Source organism: Montipora capricornis, chromosome 10, assembly GCF_036669925.1.
Source record: "Montipora capricornis isolate CH-2021 chromosome 10, ASM3666992v2, whole genome shotgun sequence".
NCBI classification, from domain to species: Eukaryota; Metazoa; Cnidaria; class Anthozoa; order Scleractinia; family Acroporidae; genus Montipora; species Montipora capricornis.
In genome coordinates this window covers 58840376-58856372 of record NC_090892.1, presented here as the reverse complement: position 1 = coordinate 58856372, position 15997 = coordinate 58840376, and the positions used below count along the sequence as shown (strand labels likewise).

Genomic DNA, 15997 nt, shown 5'->3' with positions numbered 1-15997 from the left:
AACCTAACACTAGCAAATCAACCAGGCCCCAGTTGTTTAAAGGCTGGATAACTTAAAGGGGCTAGGTCACGCAATTTTAGGCAATTTCAGCACTGATCAAATGGTCATAGAATTAACTAAAATATCAAAATAACTGTTCAAAACTATAGAAGAACTCTAACAAAACACAGGGAAGCCAAGAAGGGACATGGATGGACAAAACTGGAGAGGATTGAAATGGATTGAATTTGGGTGAATTTGAAAAACGTCGGCCCACCTTTTTTCAAATTTATATCAGTCTATATCAAAATGTCATTTACACAGCTGGAAAATCATTCTCAGTTGTTATGTGGCCATGGTTTTGAAAATGAAAGACTCTTGCTCTGCCAATTTGACGTTTAGAGCTCATAATTAACAAAATTAAACAAAATTACGTAAAATAGCGTGACCTAGCCCCTTGAATCTAGAGGATACCGGTAATTATTAGTCACTTTCCAGAGAATAAAATTTACTACACGTTAACCGTTGACCAAGGTTTTCACACACGCCTTTACTTAGATGCACTTTAATAGAGTGCATATTCATATAAGTGGGCAAATACTTAAATCTTGTGCAGATTGAAACTGCTGGATAGTGACTTATCCACCAGATAAAGTTATCCGCTCTTTGAACAAGTGGGGCCTGATCTTTAACTTTTGGTGGTGGCGGCAACATTAAAATTTTTTATAATTTGTCTCCACGCTCATTTCAGGACACAAGTGTGTACATTTGAAAGTCGTTCGATTTCATGTTGAACTTTGCAATCCAACTGCCCTTTCTTTTGATTTAACTGTCTCCTGAATTGGAGGGGAGGGGGCTGCCTCTACTTGGCTGTATACAAGAGTGCAGCTTAACATAATGTTCTTGTGTGGCTTAATTGTCATTATTTTTTTTAATATGTATTGGTTGTCATTTCCAGCCTGAAGAGACCCATGAGATCAGCAGTTCTGCTGGGCTTTTTACACCAGATCAAGTAGCAACCAATATAGTGTCTGGAATTAAGGTACTAACTGTTTCCATTGGAACTTTTCCAACCATTGCTCAATGGGAATTTGCAGTCGTGAATTGGTCGGCTCACACAAAAAAGGAGAGCAAAGGAACTTAATTTATTATGTGTCTACTCTTCTAAGGCCAGAGCACTATTATTTAAATTGGTGACACTGTCAACTGAAATCTAAAAAATAATGCAAATTAAATCAAGTGTTGGTTCTTGAGGAGAGGGGAAAACCGAAGTACTGCACCCGGAGAGAAACCTCAGGATGCAGAGTAACCAACAAACTTAACCAACATATGACGCTGAGTCTCGGAATGGAACCCGAGCCACATTGGTAGGAGGCGAGTGCTCTCATCGTAGCACCATCCCTGGACTAAAGTTTCCCGTCCAAAGACATCAGAACGTCCAATAAGGAAGTATGGATTTCGAACCCTTGCAGTATTGTCCTATTGTAGTTTCCATGGACAGGAAACTTTGGTTCGGTGGTGAAACTGTATGTTGTGACACCTAGTTGTATAAATGAGGACATGTCTCAGTTACATACCGTACTGTTAGTGTGGGGGACTGTCATACTAACGTTGAAATTGCCCACCCTCCCTCCAAGGTGGATTTACAACTTCCTCGGCTCTGACTGTAAACGAAAAACAAACTATTAATAAGCAGAAGTTTTTTGGATTATACAGGTGTGGCCCTAGCTGGGAAAATCAAACAATACGTAATCAAGAGCTTAGTGTTGTGCGCTATAAAAGGAGCTGATAATTTTTCAAGGTTTGGTTCGTCAGTTAGTTTTCGTATGTATTCGATCGTATTTAAGAAAGTTCGACATTGAGCATTTTTCGCTGGAATTATCGTTTCGTGTCCTTTCGTTTTGTTTCGAAATGGCTTCGTTACTGCGCCTTTCAATGACATGCGGTTAACCGACAAATGCGTTTTTCGCTACCGTCAATTAAATGTTCGGCGGCTCCTCCGAGCTTCCGACTACTGTCGAGTGCGCAGTAATAAAATCACATCGTTGAGTCCACTTCAGTCAACATAGTCGGAAGCTGGGAGGAGCCGCCGAACATTTGATTGACGGTAGCGAAAAACGCATTTGTCGGATGACCTTTGAATTTAAGAGTCCGCATGTTATTGAAAGGTGCAGTAATTCTTTAGGTCGTCGAGTAGGTTTTACGTAAAAAGTAAGTTTAGACAAACGTTTTGTGAAATACCCCGCGCCGTGGCCGTGTGGTACCCACCTCTGCGGACCTGGGATCGCATCCTAAGCTCGTACGTGGGCTGACATTTGTCAATCTCAATCTTACTTTGATGGTTTTTCTCCGGGCGCTCCGGTTTTCCCTGCCTCAGCAAAATCTCCCTCATTCATGAGTCGTGTTGTAGGGCCGAGCGCCTAGCCGGTGCCTAGCGAATTTGGATCCCCGGTACAAATCCACCTGCGCATTTGGACGCCCGACGCAAATCCGACGCAAATCCGCGAAAATGGGTCCATATCCGCTAGCGGATCTGGATCAGGGGGTCCAGCACACTGGCAGCACAGTTCCATTCGTCCTACTTGCAAAGTGATTTAATAAAACAAAGTATCTGTCTTGCTGAGCTGCGTCCTTTAATAGCAATTCAGTCTCTGGGGTGCAGGGATGGCGCAGTGGTGAAAGCACTGGCTTCCCACCAATGTGGCCCGGGTTCGATTCCCAGATCCGGCGTCATATGTGGGTTGAGTTTGTTTGTTCTCCACTCTGCACCGAGAGGTTTTCTCCGGGTACTCCGGTTTCCCCTCTCATCAAAAACCAACATTTGACTTGATTTGCGTTAATACTCGTTAATACCCAATTAGTGCTCCAGCGCTAGTTCGACTAGACACTTAAAGTTCCTTTCTGACTGCAAGAAATAGAGGATATTGGGGGTACGAATTTTATCAGATTCGAGTGCTGAAAGTATCTCGCTCACTCGTGAGAGATACTTTTAGCACGAGATTAGTATCCCTGCGCGGCCATGTAATGTTCTGTTTATTATATAGATATTGACAAAATGTCCAGATTTAAAACAACTTGTTTTATTCATTTTCGAAATGATGAAAAAGTGGTCACCAACCGCTAAAACACGCATGTTGTGTAACATGAAACAAGATATGAAAGTTATAAAAACAAATCATGATATAGTAAAAATTTTGCAAAAAAAATGTTAATGTAGTAGAGAAGAATTATATTAGAGCACAAAAGTGTCTTCAAGAGAAAATTAGGGGACAGAGAGGGAGGCTCCCGGTCCAGCCCTTGGGATATGTCATGTCCACGAAAGTTATTTTTAGACGAGTGGAAGTCTTCCCAGACGTCCGCATGCAGGTCAAGCTCGGTCTGATGTTTTAAAGAAAAGCAAAGATTTCATGTAATGGCGCACGAAGTGGACTTGACGTTTGTGTATGCGGACGTCTCGGAAGACAGACTTCCGCTAGAACAAAGACTTTCGCTCGTCTAAAAATAACTTTCGTGGACATGACATATCCCGGCCAACGCCATGAGCCTCCCTCTCTGTCCCTTCATTTTCTCTTGGTATCTTACAATGAAGAGGGAGGTCGCGTTTTCTTGGCCTATCGTGTTGGTTACCATGACGACACCTATATTCTCACATGTGAACCAAAAAGTGATATGTTACTGCGCGCGGTGAAGATATGATTTTTTAGTAGAAGGAAAAATCCTGGTATTTCATCAGTATCTATATAATAAAGGGCGATTAGCAAGCCAGATATTTATTATTAGTAGTAACATTACATTGATGATTATCGAAAATTCTCTGCGCTGATTGGTTGCTCTTGAGGTGACTATTACGCGATAATCACCTAGCGGTTTTTTTACAAAATGGCCGCAAGCTGTTTCGTCGAGGTGACAAACGAAGAAATTTAATTGTTTTAAGGAAATGCATATTTTTTCAAATAATCAACTATGTAATTTTACTATTTGAAAACAGTTATTCACCTCAGGCTCGTTAAATATCGTTGAATAAAAACCTTAACTTGGTCTCGGTTTTTATTCACCCGATATTCAGCTCGCCTACGGCGAACAACCTGGTTCTGGTCATTTTTTTCTCATTTGCAGTACAATATATGCGAAATCTATCATGTATGTGAGGCATTTTCAGGCTATTTTGTAGTTTTAACCCGAAATTGCCTCGCACCATATTAGATTACAAACTAACCGTGAAAAGGGCTATTGTTAATTATTACCCCAATGAACTTGGACCGTCTCATTTATAAAAAGCACATACCAGTGATAAACAATAGGGAACTTAAGCAACGACAACGGCGACGGCAACGAGAACGTCACAAATGTGCATATTTAGTAGGCAAAAACAATAGCTTTGCACGCCCTGCGCGTGCGTTTTTCACTTTTGTCCATTTCTTTGCCGTCGTCAGCAAAACAACAACGTGAAATAGTCAAATTTTAGGTTTTAAGGAGAACGTCAGCACTTGACGCTAAAGTTTCATTTTCTCCCCTAAATTAAGCGCCGTTCCGACCAATGTCATTTTTGAGGAAATACCACACCCTTGCCATATAAGAAGGGTTGACATGTTTACAAAGTGATTACTGTTACGAGTTCGTGTGTTTTGAGGAAAGGTAGTTTGCAACTAAACTGAACGCAGGGTTGTCGGAACAACAACAAGAAGATTTATTCCAAAAATGAACGTAGTTGCCACGAAGTAAAACTCTGAACAACACGTACTGAATAAACTTACACGGCCTCCGCCAACTTGAATGCACACAGCTTCTTGTCACACTTGACTAAACACGGCCAACGCCAACTCTCTTCGCTTGTGAAAAACTAGTTAGAAAAACACTCCGCTTGGACTCGTCTACTTATATACTCTGACAATAAACTTCTAGAACTTTCTAAATTAGTAATGAATCTAATTATAGTAAGATTACAAAACACACCGATTTAGAAACGCTTACGTACAAACCTAAGTATAAACAAACTACGAACTCTCGCGAAGCTTCTAGAAAGTAACACTTGTCACGCAATATTATTTTTCGTAACATAACCCCCTCTTGAGAAGAAATTTCCTAAATTTCTACTAACAACGAAAAATTAGTTAGATAGTACCAACTAAGGAGGCAGTCCAGTGTCTCTTAAGTTATTCCTCTACTCTGCTTAGATAATCGGCTCCTACATTCTCAGATCCCTTGATAGCCTCAACTCTGAAGTTGTAACTCTGAAGAAACATAGCCCAACGCATTAGGCGTCCATTAGCAAACTTCGCACTGTTCATGTACTTCAGTGGCTCGTGATCTGTTTGTAGCACAAAGGGAACTCCATACAGATAAAGATGAAACCTTTTGAATCCCCACACAATGGCTAAACACTCTTTTTCGATGGTTGAATAATTACGCTCTGCACTTGACAATTTCTTACTTGCGTAGCAAACCGGGAATAGCTTGCCATCATGTTTCTGCATTAATACAGCGCCAATACCAGTGTCTGAAGCATCAGTCTGCAGAAAGTAGATTTTCTTTGAGTCTGGTAGTCGAAGGACTGGTTCCTTTGTTAGGAGGGCCTTGATACTCTGATAGGCTTTCTCCTGTGCCTCACCCCATTCAACTTTGTTAGGTTGGCCTTTACGCGTGAGGTCTGACAGCGGGGCTGCTAATGCTGCGAAGTTAGGGATAAAATCTCTGTAATATCCAGCCAAACCCATGAACGATCTTATCTGCTTCTTAGTAGTTGGTCTTGGAGCATCTCTAATCTTCGTCACGTTATCTTCATGAAGACCAATTAACCCTTCCTCCAAACGGTGACCAAGAAAATCAACGGTGTTGACTCCAAAAAGACATTTAGTCGGTCTTATGGTCATTCCAGCAGCTAATAATCTTCTAAACAACTCTCGAAGCGCCTTGATGTGCTCTTCCCACGTACGGGTGTGAACCAAAATGTCGTCCCAATAAAATTCAACTTTGTCCAGTCCGAGCAATAGCTTCTTCATGGCTCTCTTTAAGGTCGCTGCGGAGTTGATCATACCAAACGGCATCTTCAGGAATTCATACGATCCGTCAGGCGTCACAAAAGCGGTCTTCGGTATATCCTCCTCAGGAATAGAAATTTGCCAGTAGCCCTTACTCAGATCAATTCGGGTAAAATACTTGTCACCATTCAGCTTCTGGAACAAATTCTCAGCAGTCGGCATAGGCTCAGGATCAAACACGGTTAACTTGTTCAGTTTACGATAGTCCACGCACACACGATTTGAATTGTCTTTTTTCTGAACAACTACAACAGGCGAAGCATAGGGCGAACTTGATTCTCTTATGACTCCCATCTTCATCATGTCTGTAATATCCTTCTTCAGCGATTCTCTTAAGCTATACGGTACTGGATATGGTCTTGATCTAACTGGTTGGTCGGATGTAAGCTTGATATGATGCTGAGCCAAACTTGTTGTGCCTGGGGCTTCTGTGAACAAGCTTTGAAACTCATTTGCAAGATCCATGAACTCTGCTCTTTGCTCGTGAGAAAGGTTATCTCCTATGGTCACATCATTGACTGACTCTTTCGCGACATAACCACCAATTTCCAGAAAATCAATACCATCCACAGGGTCAACTTCTTCTACTTCACTCTCAACATGTTCGTTCTTACAAATGTTAGCGTTCGTTTCAACAGCAACTGCTCCAACGGAAACAGGATCCTCTCGCACAAAATACTTCTTCAGTAGATTAGCATGGTAAACTCTCTCTTTTCCTTTGACTCTCACTCTATAATCATTGAGACCAACTACAGCACTGACCTCAAATGGACCTTTCCACTGCATTAGGAGCTTGTTGTGGTCGGTCGGTAGCAGCACTAACACTTTATCTCCAGGTACAAACTTCCTGACTTTAGTCTTCCGGTCGTAATAATGCTTGCCTTTGTTCTGGGCTTTCTGAAGCTCGGTGTGCGCCAGCTTGAGGGTATCTTCAAGCTTCTCGCGTAGCTCAAACACATACTGATAGCTGTTCTTTATTTCAGGCTCCTCCAGCTCTTTCGTCCAAAGCTCTTTGAGAATAAACATCGGTCCTCTGACAGCTCTTCCATACAACAACTCAAACGGCGAAAAACCAGTAGACTCCTGGGGAACTTCACGATATGCAAACAGCAACGGGTTAATATAGCGATGCCACTGTCTTGGCTGTTCGCTGCACAATCTCTTTAACATGCTCTTCATTGTGCCATTAAACTTTTCCGTCAGGCCATTACACATAGGATGATATGGAGTCGTGGTGAGCTGTTTAATGCTCAAAAGTCGCGTCACTTCCTTCATACACTCAGAGACAAACTGCGTACCAAGGTCGCTCAAGATCTCTTCAGGCACTCCCAAACGACTAAAGATATCCACCAACGCTTCTGCCACAGTCTCAGTATCAATGTTCTTCAGCGGGACAGCTTCAGGATAACGAGTTGCAAAGTCGACCAATGTCAATATATATCTATGGCCATCCTCACTCGGGGGAACAATAGGTCCAACCAGGTCGATTGCTACTCTCTTAAACGGCTTGTCAATTAATGGCATCTTCTCTAGGGGAACCTTTGGTACGGAACCCTTGTTAACTGTCTTCTGACATACATCGCAGGACTTGCAATAACGAGTCACGTCCCCTTGAATGCCTGGCCAATAGAACGCGCTTTGAATCTTATCGGTCGTTTTCTTTATTCCCATGTGACCTCCCATGATCGATCCGTGCGCTAGTTCCATTATTCGACTTCTCAGCTGCACAGGAACCATAACCTGCTTCAGGGGTTTACCTCCATTCACATAAGGGTGCTTGTAGACGCGATACAGAATTCCACCTTTCACTTCAAATGAAGTCTCAGCCTGGCCTCTCACAACTACGTCGTCTTTCTCCCAAAATTTCTGTAGGCTCTCGTCATCACGCTGCATCTGCTTGAGCTTTTCCCTGTCAACTACAGGACTTTCTTTGGTATCCGGTACCTTCAACGGAATATGTTCTCCAGCTTTCTTAACTTGACTTCTCGTGGTTACAGCACAAGCTTCTTGTACAGGAACTTGCCAGCTTGGGTCTGGATCGTCAGCGGCTCTTGCGCCTGGTACATTACCAATAATTAAATCATAAACAGCATCGGGAAGACACTGCGCTTCCACTTGGCCCTTGAGATAAGGTGTATCAACATCAATCTTTGCGATGGGAACTTTCCTTGCCGTATTGTCAATGAGCAGCATAACATTAAATTTGCCAGTAAACTGATCCTCAGACACAAGTTCCCTCTTTACTACAATTCCACTACAACCAGTATCTCTGAGGACATCAACAGGCTTCTCTCCAACTCTACCTTTCACGACAGGCATTTTACTTCTCACTCCAGTCAACGGTTCAATACAAGCACTACTCAACAATGGAATCTTCTTACCACAGGCTAACAGCAACTTATCATCTTTAATACAGGCCTTAACTTCTTCATCAGTAGGTTTATCCTCAGGTGGTTGAACTAGACAACTGGCACTTACTTGACCACGCTGCACAGGGTTACCATCCTTACTTTGTCCTCCTGATCTGCGTCCACCTGATCGACAATTTCTAGCTTCATGTCCCAGCTTACCACATAGGAAACACTTCTTGTTAGGGTTGGGCAGTTGACAGCTTTATGACCTCGGGTGTTGCACTTAAAGCAATGCAGAGCTGGTGGATTAATCTGCATGTTCGTGGCTTCGACCCTCTCAGGCTGTACTGTTGGCCTTCTGCCCGCTGAGCTGAACAAATGTTTACCATGAGCCTCCAAGTACTGGTCAGCGATCTTCGCAATCTTTGCTAGGGTCTCAGGTGCCCTTTCTCGCAGGTGAATTGCCAAATCCTTAGGGCAAGAGTCAATAAATTGTTCTTTCACGATCAAGTCCTTAAGACCATCAAAGGTTCGCGCAGTATCCGAAAGCTCTAGCCAACGTAACAGGTATCTGTCCAGTCGCACAATAAACTGCTCCGGACTTTCGTCAACTTCTGGTTTGGATACTCTAAATTTTCGACGATAGCCATCTTCGGTAAGGTCATATCTCTTCATTAACGCAATCTTTACCCTGTCATAATCCTTAGCTGCGTCCTCCGATAGACGTGAATACACTTCTAGTGCCCGTCCAGACAACAGAGCACTGAGCTTCGATGCCCATCCGTCTTTTTTCCACTTAGCTGTCTCGGCAAATCTCTCGAACCTCTGCAAATACGCGTCCAAATCGTCTTTGCCATCAACAAACGAGGGGAGTTTAGGTGCCTTAGCCCGATCCTCTCTGTCACCTCTTTCTGCAGTACGACCATCACCATTCATTGCTGCTATTCTAGCAAGTTCTAATTCATGTTCTCTCTTGGCAACCTCAGCAGCTTCCTTCTGTCTCATGAGGTCAGCTTCCTGTTGTAACTTCCTAATTTCTCTTTCCTGACGTCTCGCATCCCTTTCTTCATCCTGTCGTCTGCGTCTTTCTTCTTTTTCTTCTTCAAGCTGTCTACGTTTCTCCTCTCTTTCCTCTTCCAATTGTCTGCGTTTTTCTTCTTTTTCTTCCTCTAACTTTTGTTGCTTCTCTACAAACTCGAGCAGCTTTTCTCCCTCCAATCCGAACTTTTCTCCAATCTGTATAAACTTATCCATTTCCATGGCAGTATTTCACAGCAAAAACACAATATACTCTCTCGTACAGCTCTTCTTACTTTTCTGTAACTCCTTCTTGAATTGTCCTTTCCTGGTTTCTGTAGTCAGCAAACAAATGAATTCCTCTCCCGGACAGGCCCCCAATGTTACGAGTTCGTGTGTTTTGAGGAAAGGTAGTTTGCAACTAAACTGAACGCAGGGTTGTCGGAACAACAACAAGAAGATTTATTCCAAAAATGAACGTAGTTGCCACGAAGTAAAACTCTGAACAACACGTACTGAATAAACTTACACGGCCTCCGCCAACTTGAATGCACACAGCTTCTTGTCACACTTGACTAAACACGGCCAACGCCAACTCTCTTCGCTTGTGAAAAACTAGTTAGAAAAACACTCCGCTTGGACTCGTCTACTTATATACTCTGACAATAAACTTCTAGAACTTTCTAAATTAGTAATGAATCTAATTATAGTAAGATTACAAAACACACCGATTTAGAAACGCTTACGTACAAACCTAAGTATAAACAAACTACGAACTCTCGCGAAGCTTCTAGAAAGTAACACTTGTCACGCAATATTATTTTTCGTAACAATTACAATGACGCGATTTATATTTTGAGATGACGTTCTCGGTGCCGTCGCCGTCGTCGTTGCTTAAGTTCCCTAATGTTGTTGCTATGAAGGAGATGACAAAATCAATGCTAACCCGATCGATGGCGACTCGGTGATACTAAGAAAAAATCCGAGCAGGAGTCGAACCTACGAACTTCTGATTACTGGTTCAGATGCTCCTTCGCGGCGCTATGGGAGACTCGAGGGAGTTAAGTCATTAAAGTAGATTTTAGTGCCAATTGTCCCGCCGTACTGAAGTTATGGAAATGGTGCGTTTGTAGCTGTACTGCCCTGAACGAGATGACAACTTTTGGCTTCGTTGAATGGCCCAGCTTGAACGAGTCGGTAGAGCATCCGAACCAGTAATCGGAAGTTCCTAGGTTCGACTGCTGCAAAGTGGCACTCGGTCTTTCCCGAGTATCCGCGAGTCCTAGCTCCCATGAGTCTCTTATAGCTCAGTGGTCGAGCATCCGAACTAGTAATCGGAAGGAATCTCGTACCTTCCACTTCTACAAAAGAGCACTCGGTTTTTTCCGAGTATCCCTGAGCCCTAGCTCCCACGAGTCTCTTATAGCTCAGTGGTCGAGCATCCGAACTGGTAATCGGAAGGAAGGTCGTACGTTCGACTTCTACAAAGGAGCGCTCGGATTATTTCCGAGTACCCCCGAGTCATCATCTCTTCAAAAATCATTTGTGTTTTGTTTTTCTGGACCGCTTTTTCTAGAATGATAATTGGAACTAAACCCGCTTTGCTAGCTTGCACCGTAGGTAACTTGATATTTTTCATTGCAATTACATTCTTTCCTACTCTAGGAACGGAAGTTTTTGATATCGTGTGGGTTGGATGGGTTTGTCGTGAAGACACTCACCGCCGGGGTATCTCCACCTTCTTCTCTTCTGGAGCTTCTTATTGAGGTATGTTGTGTAGTAGATGCATGATTTCGATTTCAGGGCTTGAAGTAATTTCCCGGCTGGCGCCGGTCAAGTTGCCCGGTCAAATCTGTTTTTGCTCGAACAAGACCCGATTGTGCGTTGCGTCATAACTCTTAATAAGTGCAAGTGCATTTAGTGAGCTTTTATTCTAGAAGCAGCCTACCAATCAGTGCAGGAGGCGTGGAACGAACGGCACACCCACAATAATGTTTGGTAAAATCAAAAAAGCACTTGTAATATTACACTTGTGCTTCCCACTATCGCTGCCTATCGCTTCTACGATCAATTTTAAAGCGTTCTAAAGTTATGAAGCCGAAGGTTATGATCGAACCGATTCTCATGTGATGGCAGAAGCTAACTAAAGCTTGTGTAAATAAGTCTTGTACAACAATAAACACTGACAAGTAGAATCCACGTCCGCCGATGTATTTGGAATTTATACAATAGTTTCCTTTGATAAAATTTCAAGAAAAATTAGAGATTATTTCTTGTGCATGGTTTAAAGTCATTTTTTGTTGTATTGAAGGTTCTTGAGTTCCCCGGGCCGGCCTTGATTTGAAGAGGAAACTGAGAAGTTTTTCTCGCTATACTTTGTTCAAGATGGAATGCTATGCTAGCATTCAGCTTGCTCATATATATATTAGTCCTTATTGCCCCCAATGGGGCATAGGGCCGCAACAATGTCTCTTTTCCACCGGGTCTTGTCTTTCGCAATTGCCTGTGCCTCTCCCCATGACAAACCCATCTCACTAAGTTCAGTTTCCACTGTCTTCCTCCAGGTGGTTTTGGGTCTTCCCCTTTTTCTTTGGCCTGCAGGTGTCCACCTAAGGGCAACCTTGGGTATCCTAGCTTGCTCATATGCATGGCTATTATATTTTCTTCCTATATTGTTTTTTCAGGTAGTTTTGATGGGACCTTTAAGACTGATGTTTGCATTCTACCTTCAACACTATGATCGCATTGTAAAGAAGGGAATGCAAAAGAGACAAGAAAGCAAGAAAACAAATTAACTCACGTGATGTTCAATGAAGAGTTTCTGATTTTGCTAAACGATTTAGTTCTTTCTTTTGTGAAGGCAACCATTTTTAACAGTGGAGGAATTGGGATCTTTCATTTCTGATTTGAATTGCACAAATAAAGGTACAATCAAAAATTGGATTTTCCTGCCCTGGAGTCGTGATTTTAAAATAAATCCTGTACTCATAGCGCAACAAATGCTGTATCATTTGTCTAAACGAAGATTTTCCCTACGTTTTGAATAAAAGGACAAGTCTTCATCGTGCAAGACACTTTCGACATTGGACTGTTGATGATGACTTTACGAATTCCGGACTTTTAATAACTTTCTGTTATTTCTACTTATAACGAACTCGGGGTTTTTATCATTTGCAGATTCGTTTAAAAACTGCTTCGAAAGGGTGTAGATATCTATAAGGTAACTGAATAAACGTAAAATCATAAAATCTGTTAGGAACGAAAAAAAGAATCACAATTAAGAGAACTTCAATTGACTTATTTGTTTTTGGAGAAGGCTTTTTATACTACTCTAAAACAGCCTCGTAAAGGTCAGCGTGCATATAATCATCGGTGCATATTGAATTTTAAGCCCTATTCCCCGAACCTTACCCACAGCTAGCCCTCATCAATTTGCTCGAAATTTATTCGCGTTTCCATATTTCGCCGACTTAAGTCGAGGCGTATTGGCAACTGAGACCTGTCTTGATAGCCTCACTCTGTCACCTTTGTTAGCATAAAAATTACACTAATGTTGATATATAAAACAACTGTTAAAACGAGAAAAATAAGAAGTAAGTCAGTTATATCAAACCTCAAAATGTATACTTAATAAGAGAATGACTAATTTATATCACTTAATATCTGCTAAGAAATTGTCCAAATTTAACGTGTCCATGTTATATCTAAATGGGTTTCTTGAACCTCTAACACACATGTTTGTATATCTTAAAATTTCAAAGCTTAAACGTGTTCTTAACCAAGTCATAGTGGACGCTGCTTAAGCAACTAAACCTGTTGCCCCTAGTCTGAAGTGTCAGCCGTCTCCTCGCCTCCCCTGCCAAACGGGCGAGGCGGGCGAGAGAGACTCTCTCGCCTGTCTCGCCCGTTTAGCAGGGGAGGCGAGGAGACGGCTGACACTTTAGACTACTGTTGTCCCCAAAAAACCCGAGAATTGGGAAAATGGCTACCGGTGTCTACTAAGCTATCCATGGGTATAAAGCACCCAGGGGAATGGCACAGCTATTGCACAAACGATCAACTAATTAGAGGAAAACACATCCTCGAGCTACTCAAAGTGAATACAACCCCTAACGGACTCAAATCGAGGCGTTATACTACATCCAAAATTTGGAACGGTCTTCCAGATCAGTTCCGTGCCGCTAACAAAATCGGAATATTTAAGAATTTGATGTCTAAGCTGGATTTCTCATTTTTTTTTTTTCATTTTCATTCGCGCAAACACATGTAAATATATTTTGCTTAGCTTTTACCACGTTATGTAAAAATTTCGTGATCTACTCTCCGTTTAAATATTTTTTAACTACGTATATATTTTGCTAGAGGCTTTTATGAGAAATCTCGTCCTATTGTTATCTTTATTATTTTATTTATTTATTTAGTTAGTTATTTATTTTTCGTGGCATGTCTGTAAACTAGCTAAGAACATTGATCACGTTAAATAAAGGTTATTGTATTGTATTGTTGTATTGTTCCATATTCATCTCCGCTTTTAAGCATGAGTTTGTTTGCTAGGTTCTACAGAAAAATTTTGCTTTCCATATCCATCTGTGCTGAAGACCAGGAGTGGAAAGGTACCCATCTCAGCATCAAAGACTCGTTGTTGGTATTTTCTTTTCTTTTCCATTTCTTGTTCCTTGAAAACGATGATAGACTGCGAGCAGTCATCCTTTCTTCCGTTTATTCAACGCGCGGGTCAAAAATAAAAACATTATGCAAACGTTGGGTAAAACCGAGAAGGGATTGGAGAGAGGGAGGACTATCTCGGGTCCAGACTACCAAAATTTGGTAATATCAACGGAGTTGATAATGTAAATTGGCCACCGTACAGAGATTCTGAAAGATAGCTTTAGCTTTCAGAATCTCTGTACGGTGGCCAATTTACATTATCAACTCCGTTGATATTACCAAATTTTTGTATACTACTTCCCCACCGACGCAGCACCACAGTTTCTTTAGAAACTACCCTCTCCAGACTACCAAGCTCGCGTGGCGTGGGTCGCAGAGACTGCTCTCGGTCTAAGATGGTGAGGTTGCTCTTGTTCTACATGAGGGGGACATTGGGGGGAGGGGGGGAGGGGTACCCAATACGCAATACCGCAATCCCTCAAGAAAAATTGGCAAATACCGAAATACTGTGTCAAAAATCGACGAAATACCGATGTCGCATTATACGTAATTATACATAATTGGTCACGCTTACTTTAAGTTGCATCCATGTAGCGTGCTTATATATCGCAAGCACGTATACATATGTCCCTGTATTTTGGTTATTTTGGTAGTTCGACGGTGACGTTATTCACAACTTGTTTGCTATTTTTCACGAAAAGAAAACTGCATTCTTTCAACCTTCTGGTAAGTGAATGCAAAACAAAAAGCATGGATGGAAGTGTGAGATCTTATAATGAATAAAAATCATTTTACCTTAAACCGGTTTCCTAGTTTTCCGTTATGTTTCAGTACAATAAACGATTATTGAAACGAATAACTCTTCCAAATCGAGATCGTGCACCAAGGAGGAAGTTTGCTAAACTTCCGATTTGCCCTTGAAGAATTGGCGCACTTTCCTCAATTTCCTCGTCAGTACTACCTTGAGGATCTTGAGGAATTTTCCCAAGGATGGCACAACAAAAGCAACCGTAAAATCGGAAATTACGTAAATTCGTGTCAAAGATTTCTTTTTTTTTTTTTGTGAAACGTAAAAGACCGATTTTATTTCCCGTGAATTGTGAAAGCAGCAATTTATTTCCGTTAACCCCCCTTTACGACCTGTATAATGGCCACCCTCGACAAAGTCAGCGCACGCAAAACCATTATGGACATTATAAACCATTTTGAGCTTGATATTGAGTGTTATACAGGAAGTCGCCCCAACAGCTAGAAACTCCCATATATTTTACCTTACGTGCGGCTAGTACGAGTTTTCATAATAAATGTGGGACTATTCTGAGGTTAATCTGTTTAGGGTCGTCAAGCTATCGTATAAGCTGCATAACTGAAATAAAACAAACTTACCAAATCCTCTCTCGCAACTTCACAAGGCGTTTTTGTTCGCCTTTCGCAACGGCGCATCGAAACTTACTCTTCTTCCGATACAGTTCACCCCCCTTGCCTTCTTCAAAAGAAAAGCCACACAGTAAGATGACCTCGTCATCTGGAGCAGCCTCAGCCATTTCGAGAAAAGACCAGAAAACGTGAGAAGACCTCGAATTACTGGTTTACAGATCGAAAAGTCGGGTCAGATAACTCAACGGAAACGGGGCTCATTGTCATTGGATGCTAAAACAATCGCATTGTAGATTAACTGTCAGAAATTGTGTAATCATTTACCATTATGGCAAAACCTTAATCGACCTTTATATATACTTTTTAGATTTATAGCTTACTTCTTGACCTTTATAGCTTACTGAACGTTAATGTGTTTTGTTTTGCATAGTGTATTGACCTGTACTAGGTCTATAAGACTGAGGAGAAGGCAAATGAACGGTACTGCAATACCGTAAAGGACCTTATTCTTTTACCGAATACCGTCAGCCAAAATGACGAAAAACCGCATACCGCCGGGCTAGATGA

At 41.8% G+C, this 15997-nt stretch overlaps 1 protein-coding gene across 2 annotated transcripts in view; it reads left to right on the top strand.

Annotated features, from left to right (window-relative positions):
• Positions 1 to 12476, top strand: part of LOC138018399 (3-dehydrosphinganine reductase-like) — a 29858-nt gene extending 17382 nt beyond the window's left edge. The window contains exons 9-11 of one of the 2 annotated variants that reach the window (XM_068865016.1): positions 938 to 1021; positions 11051 to 11152; positions 12070 to 12476. In XM_068865016.1, coding sequence (XP_068721117.1) covers positions 938 to 1021; positions 11051 to 11152; positions 12070 to 12180 — 297 coding nt within the window. In that variant the 3' untranslated portion in view covers positions 12181 to 12476. Of the gene's footprint in view, positions 1 to 937; positions 1022 to 11050; positions 11160 to 12069 lie in introns of both variants that reach the window. The other variant, XM_068865015.1, reaches the window with a different exon arrangement.
• The last annotated feature ends 3521 nt before the right edge of the window (positions 12477 to 15997 follow it).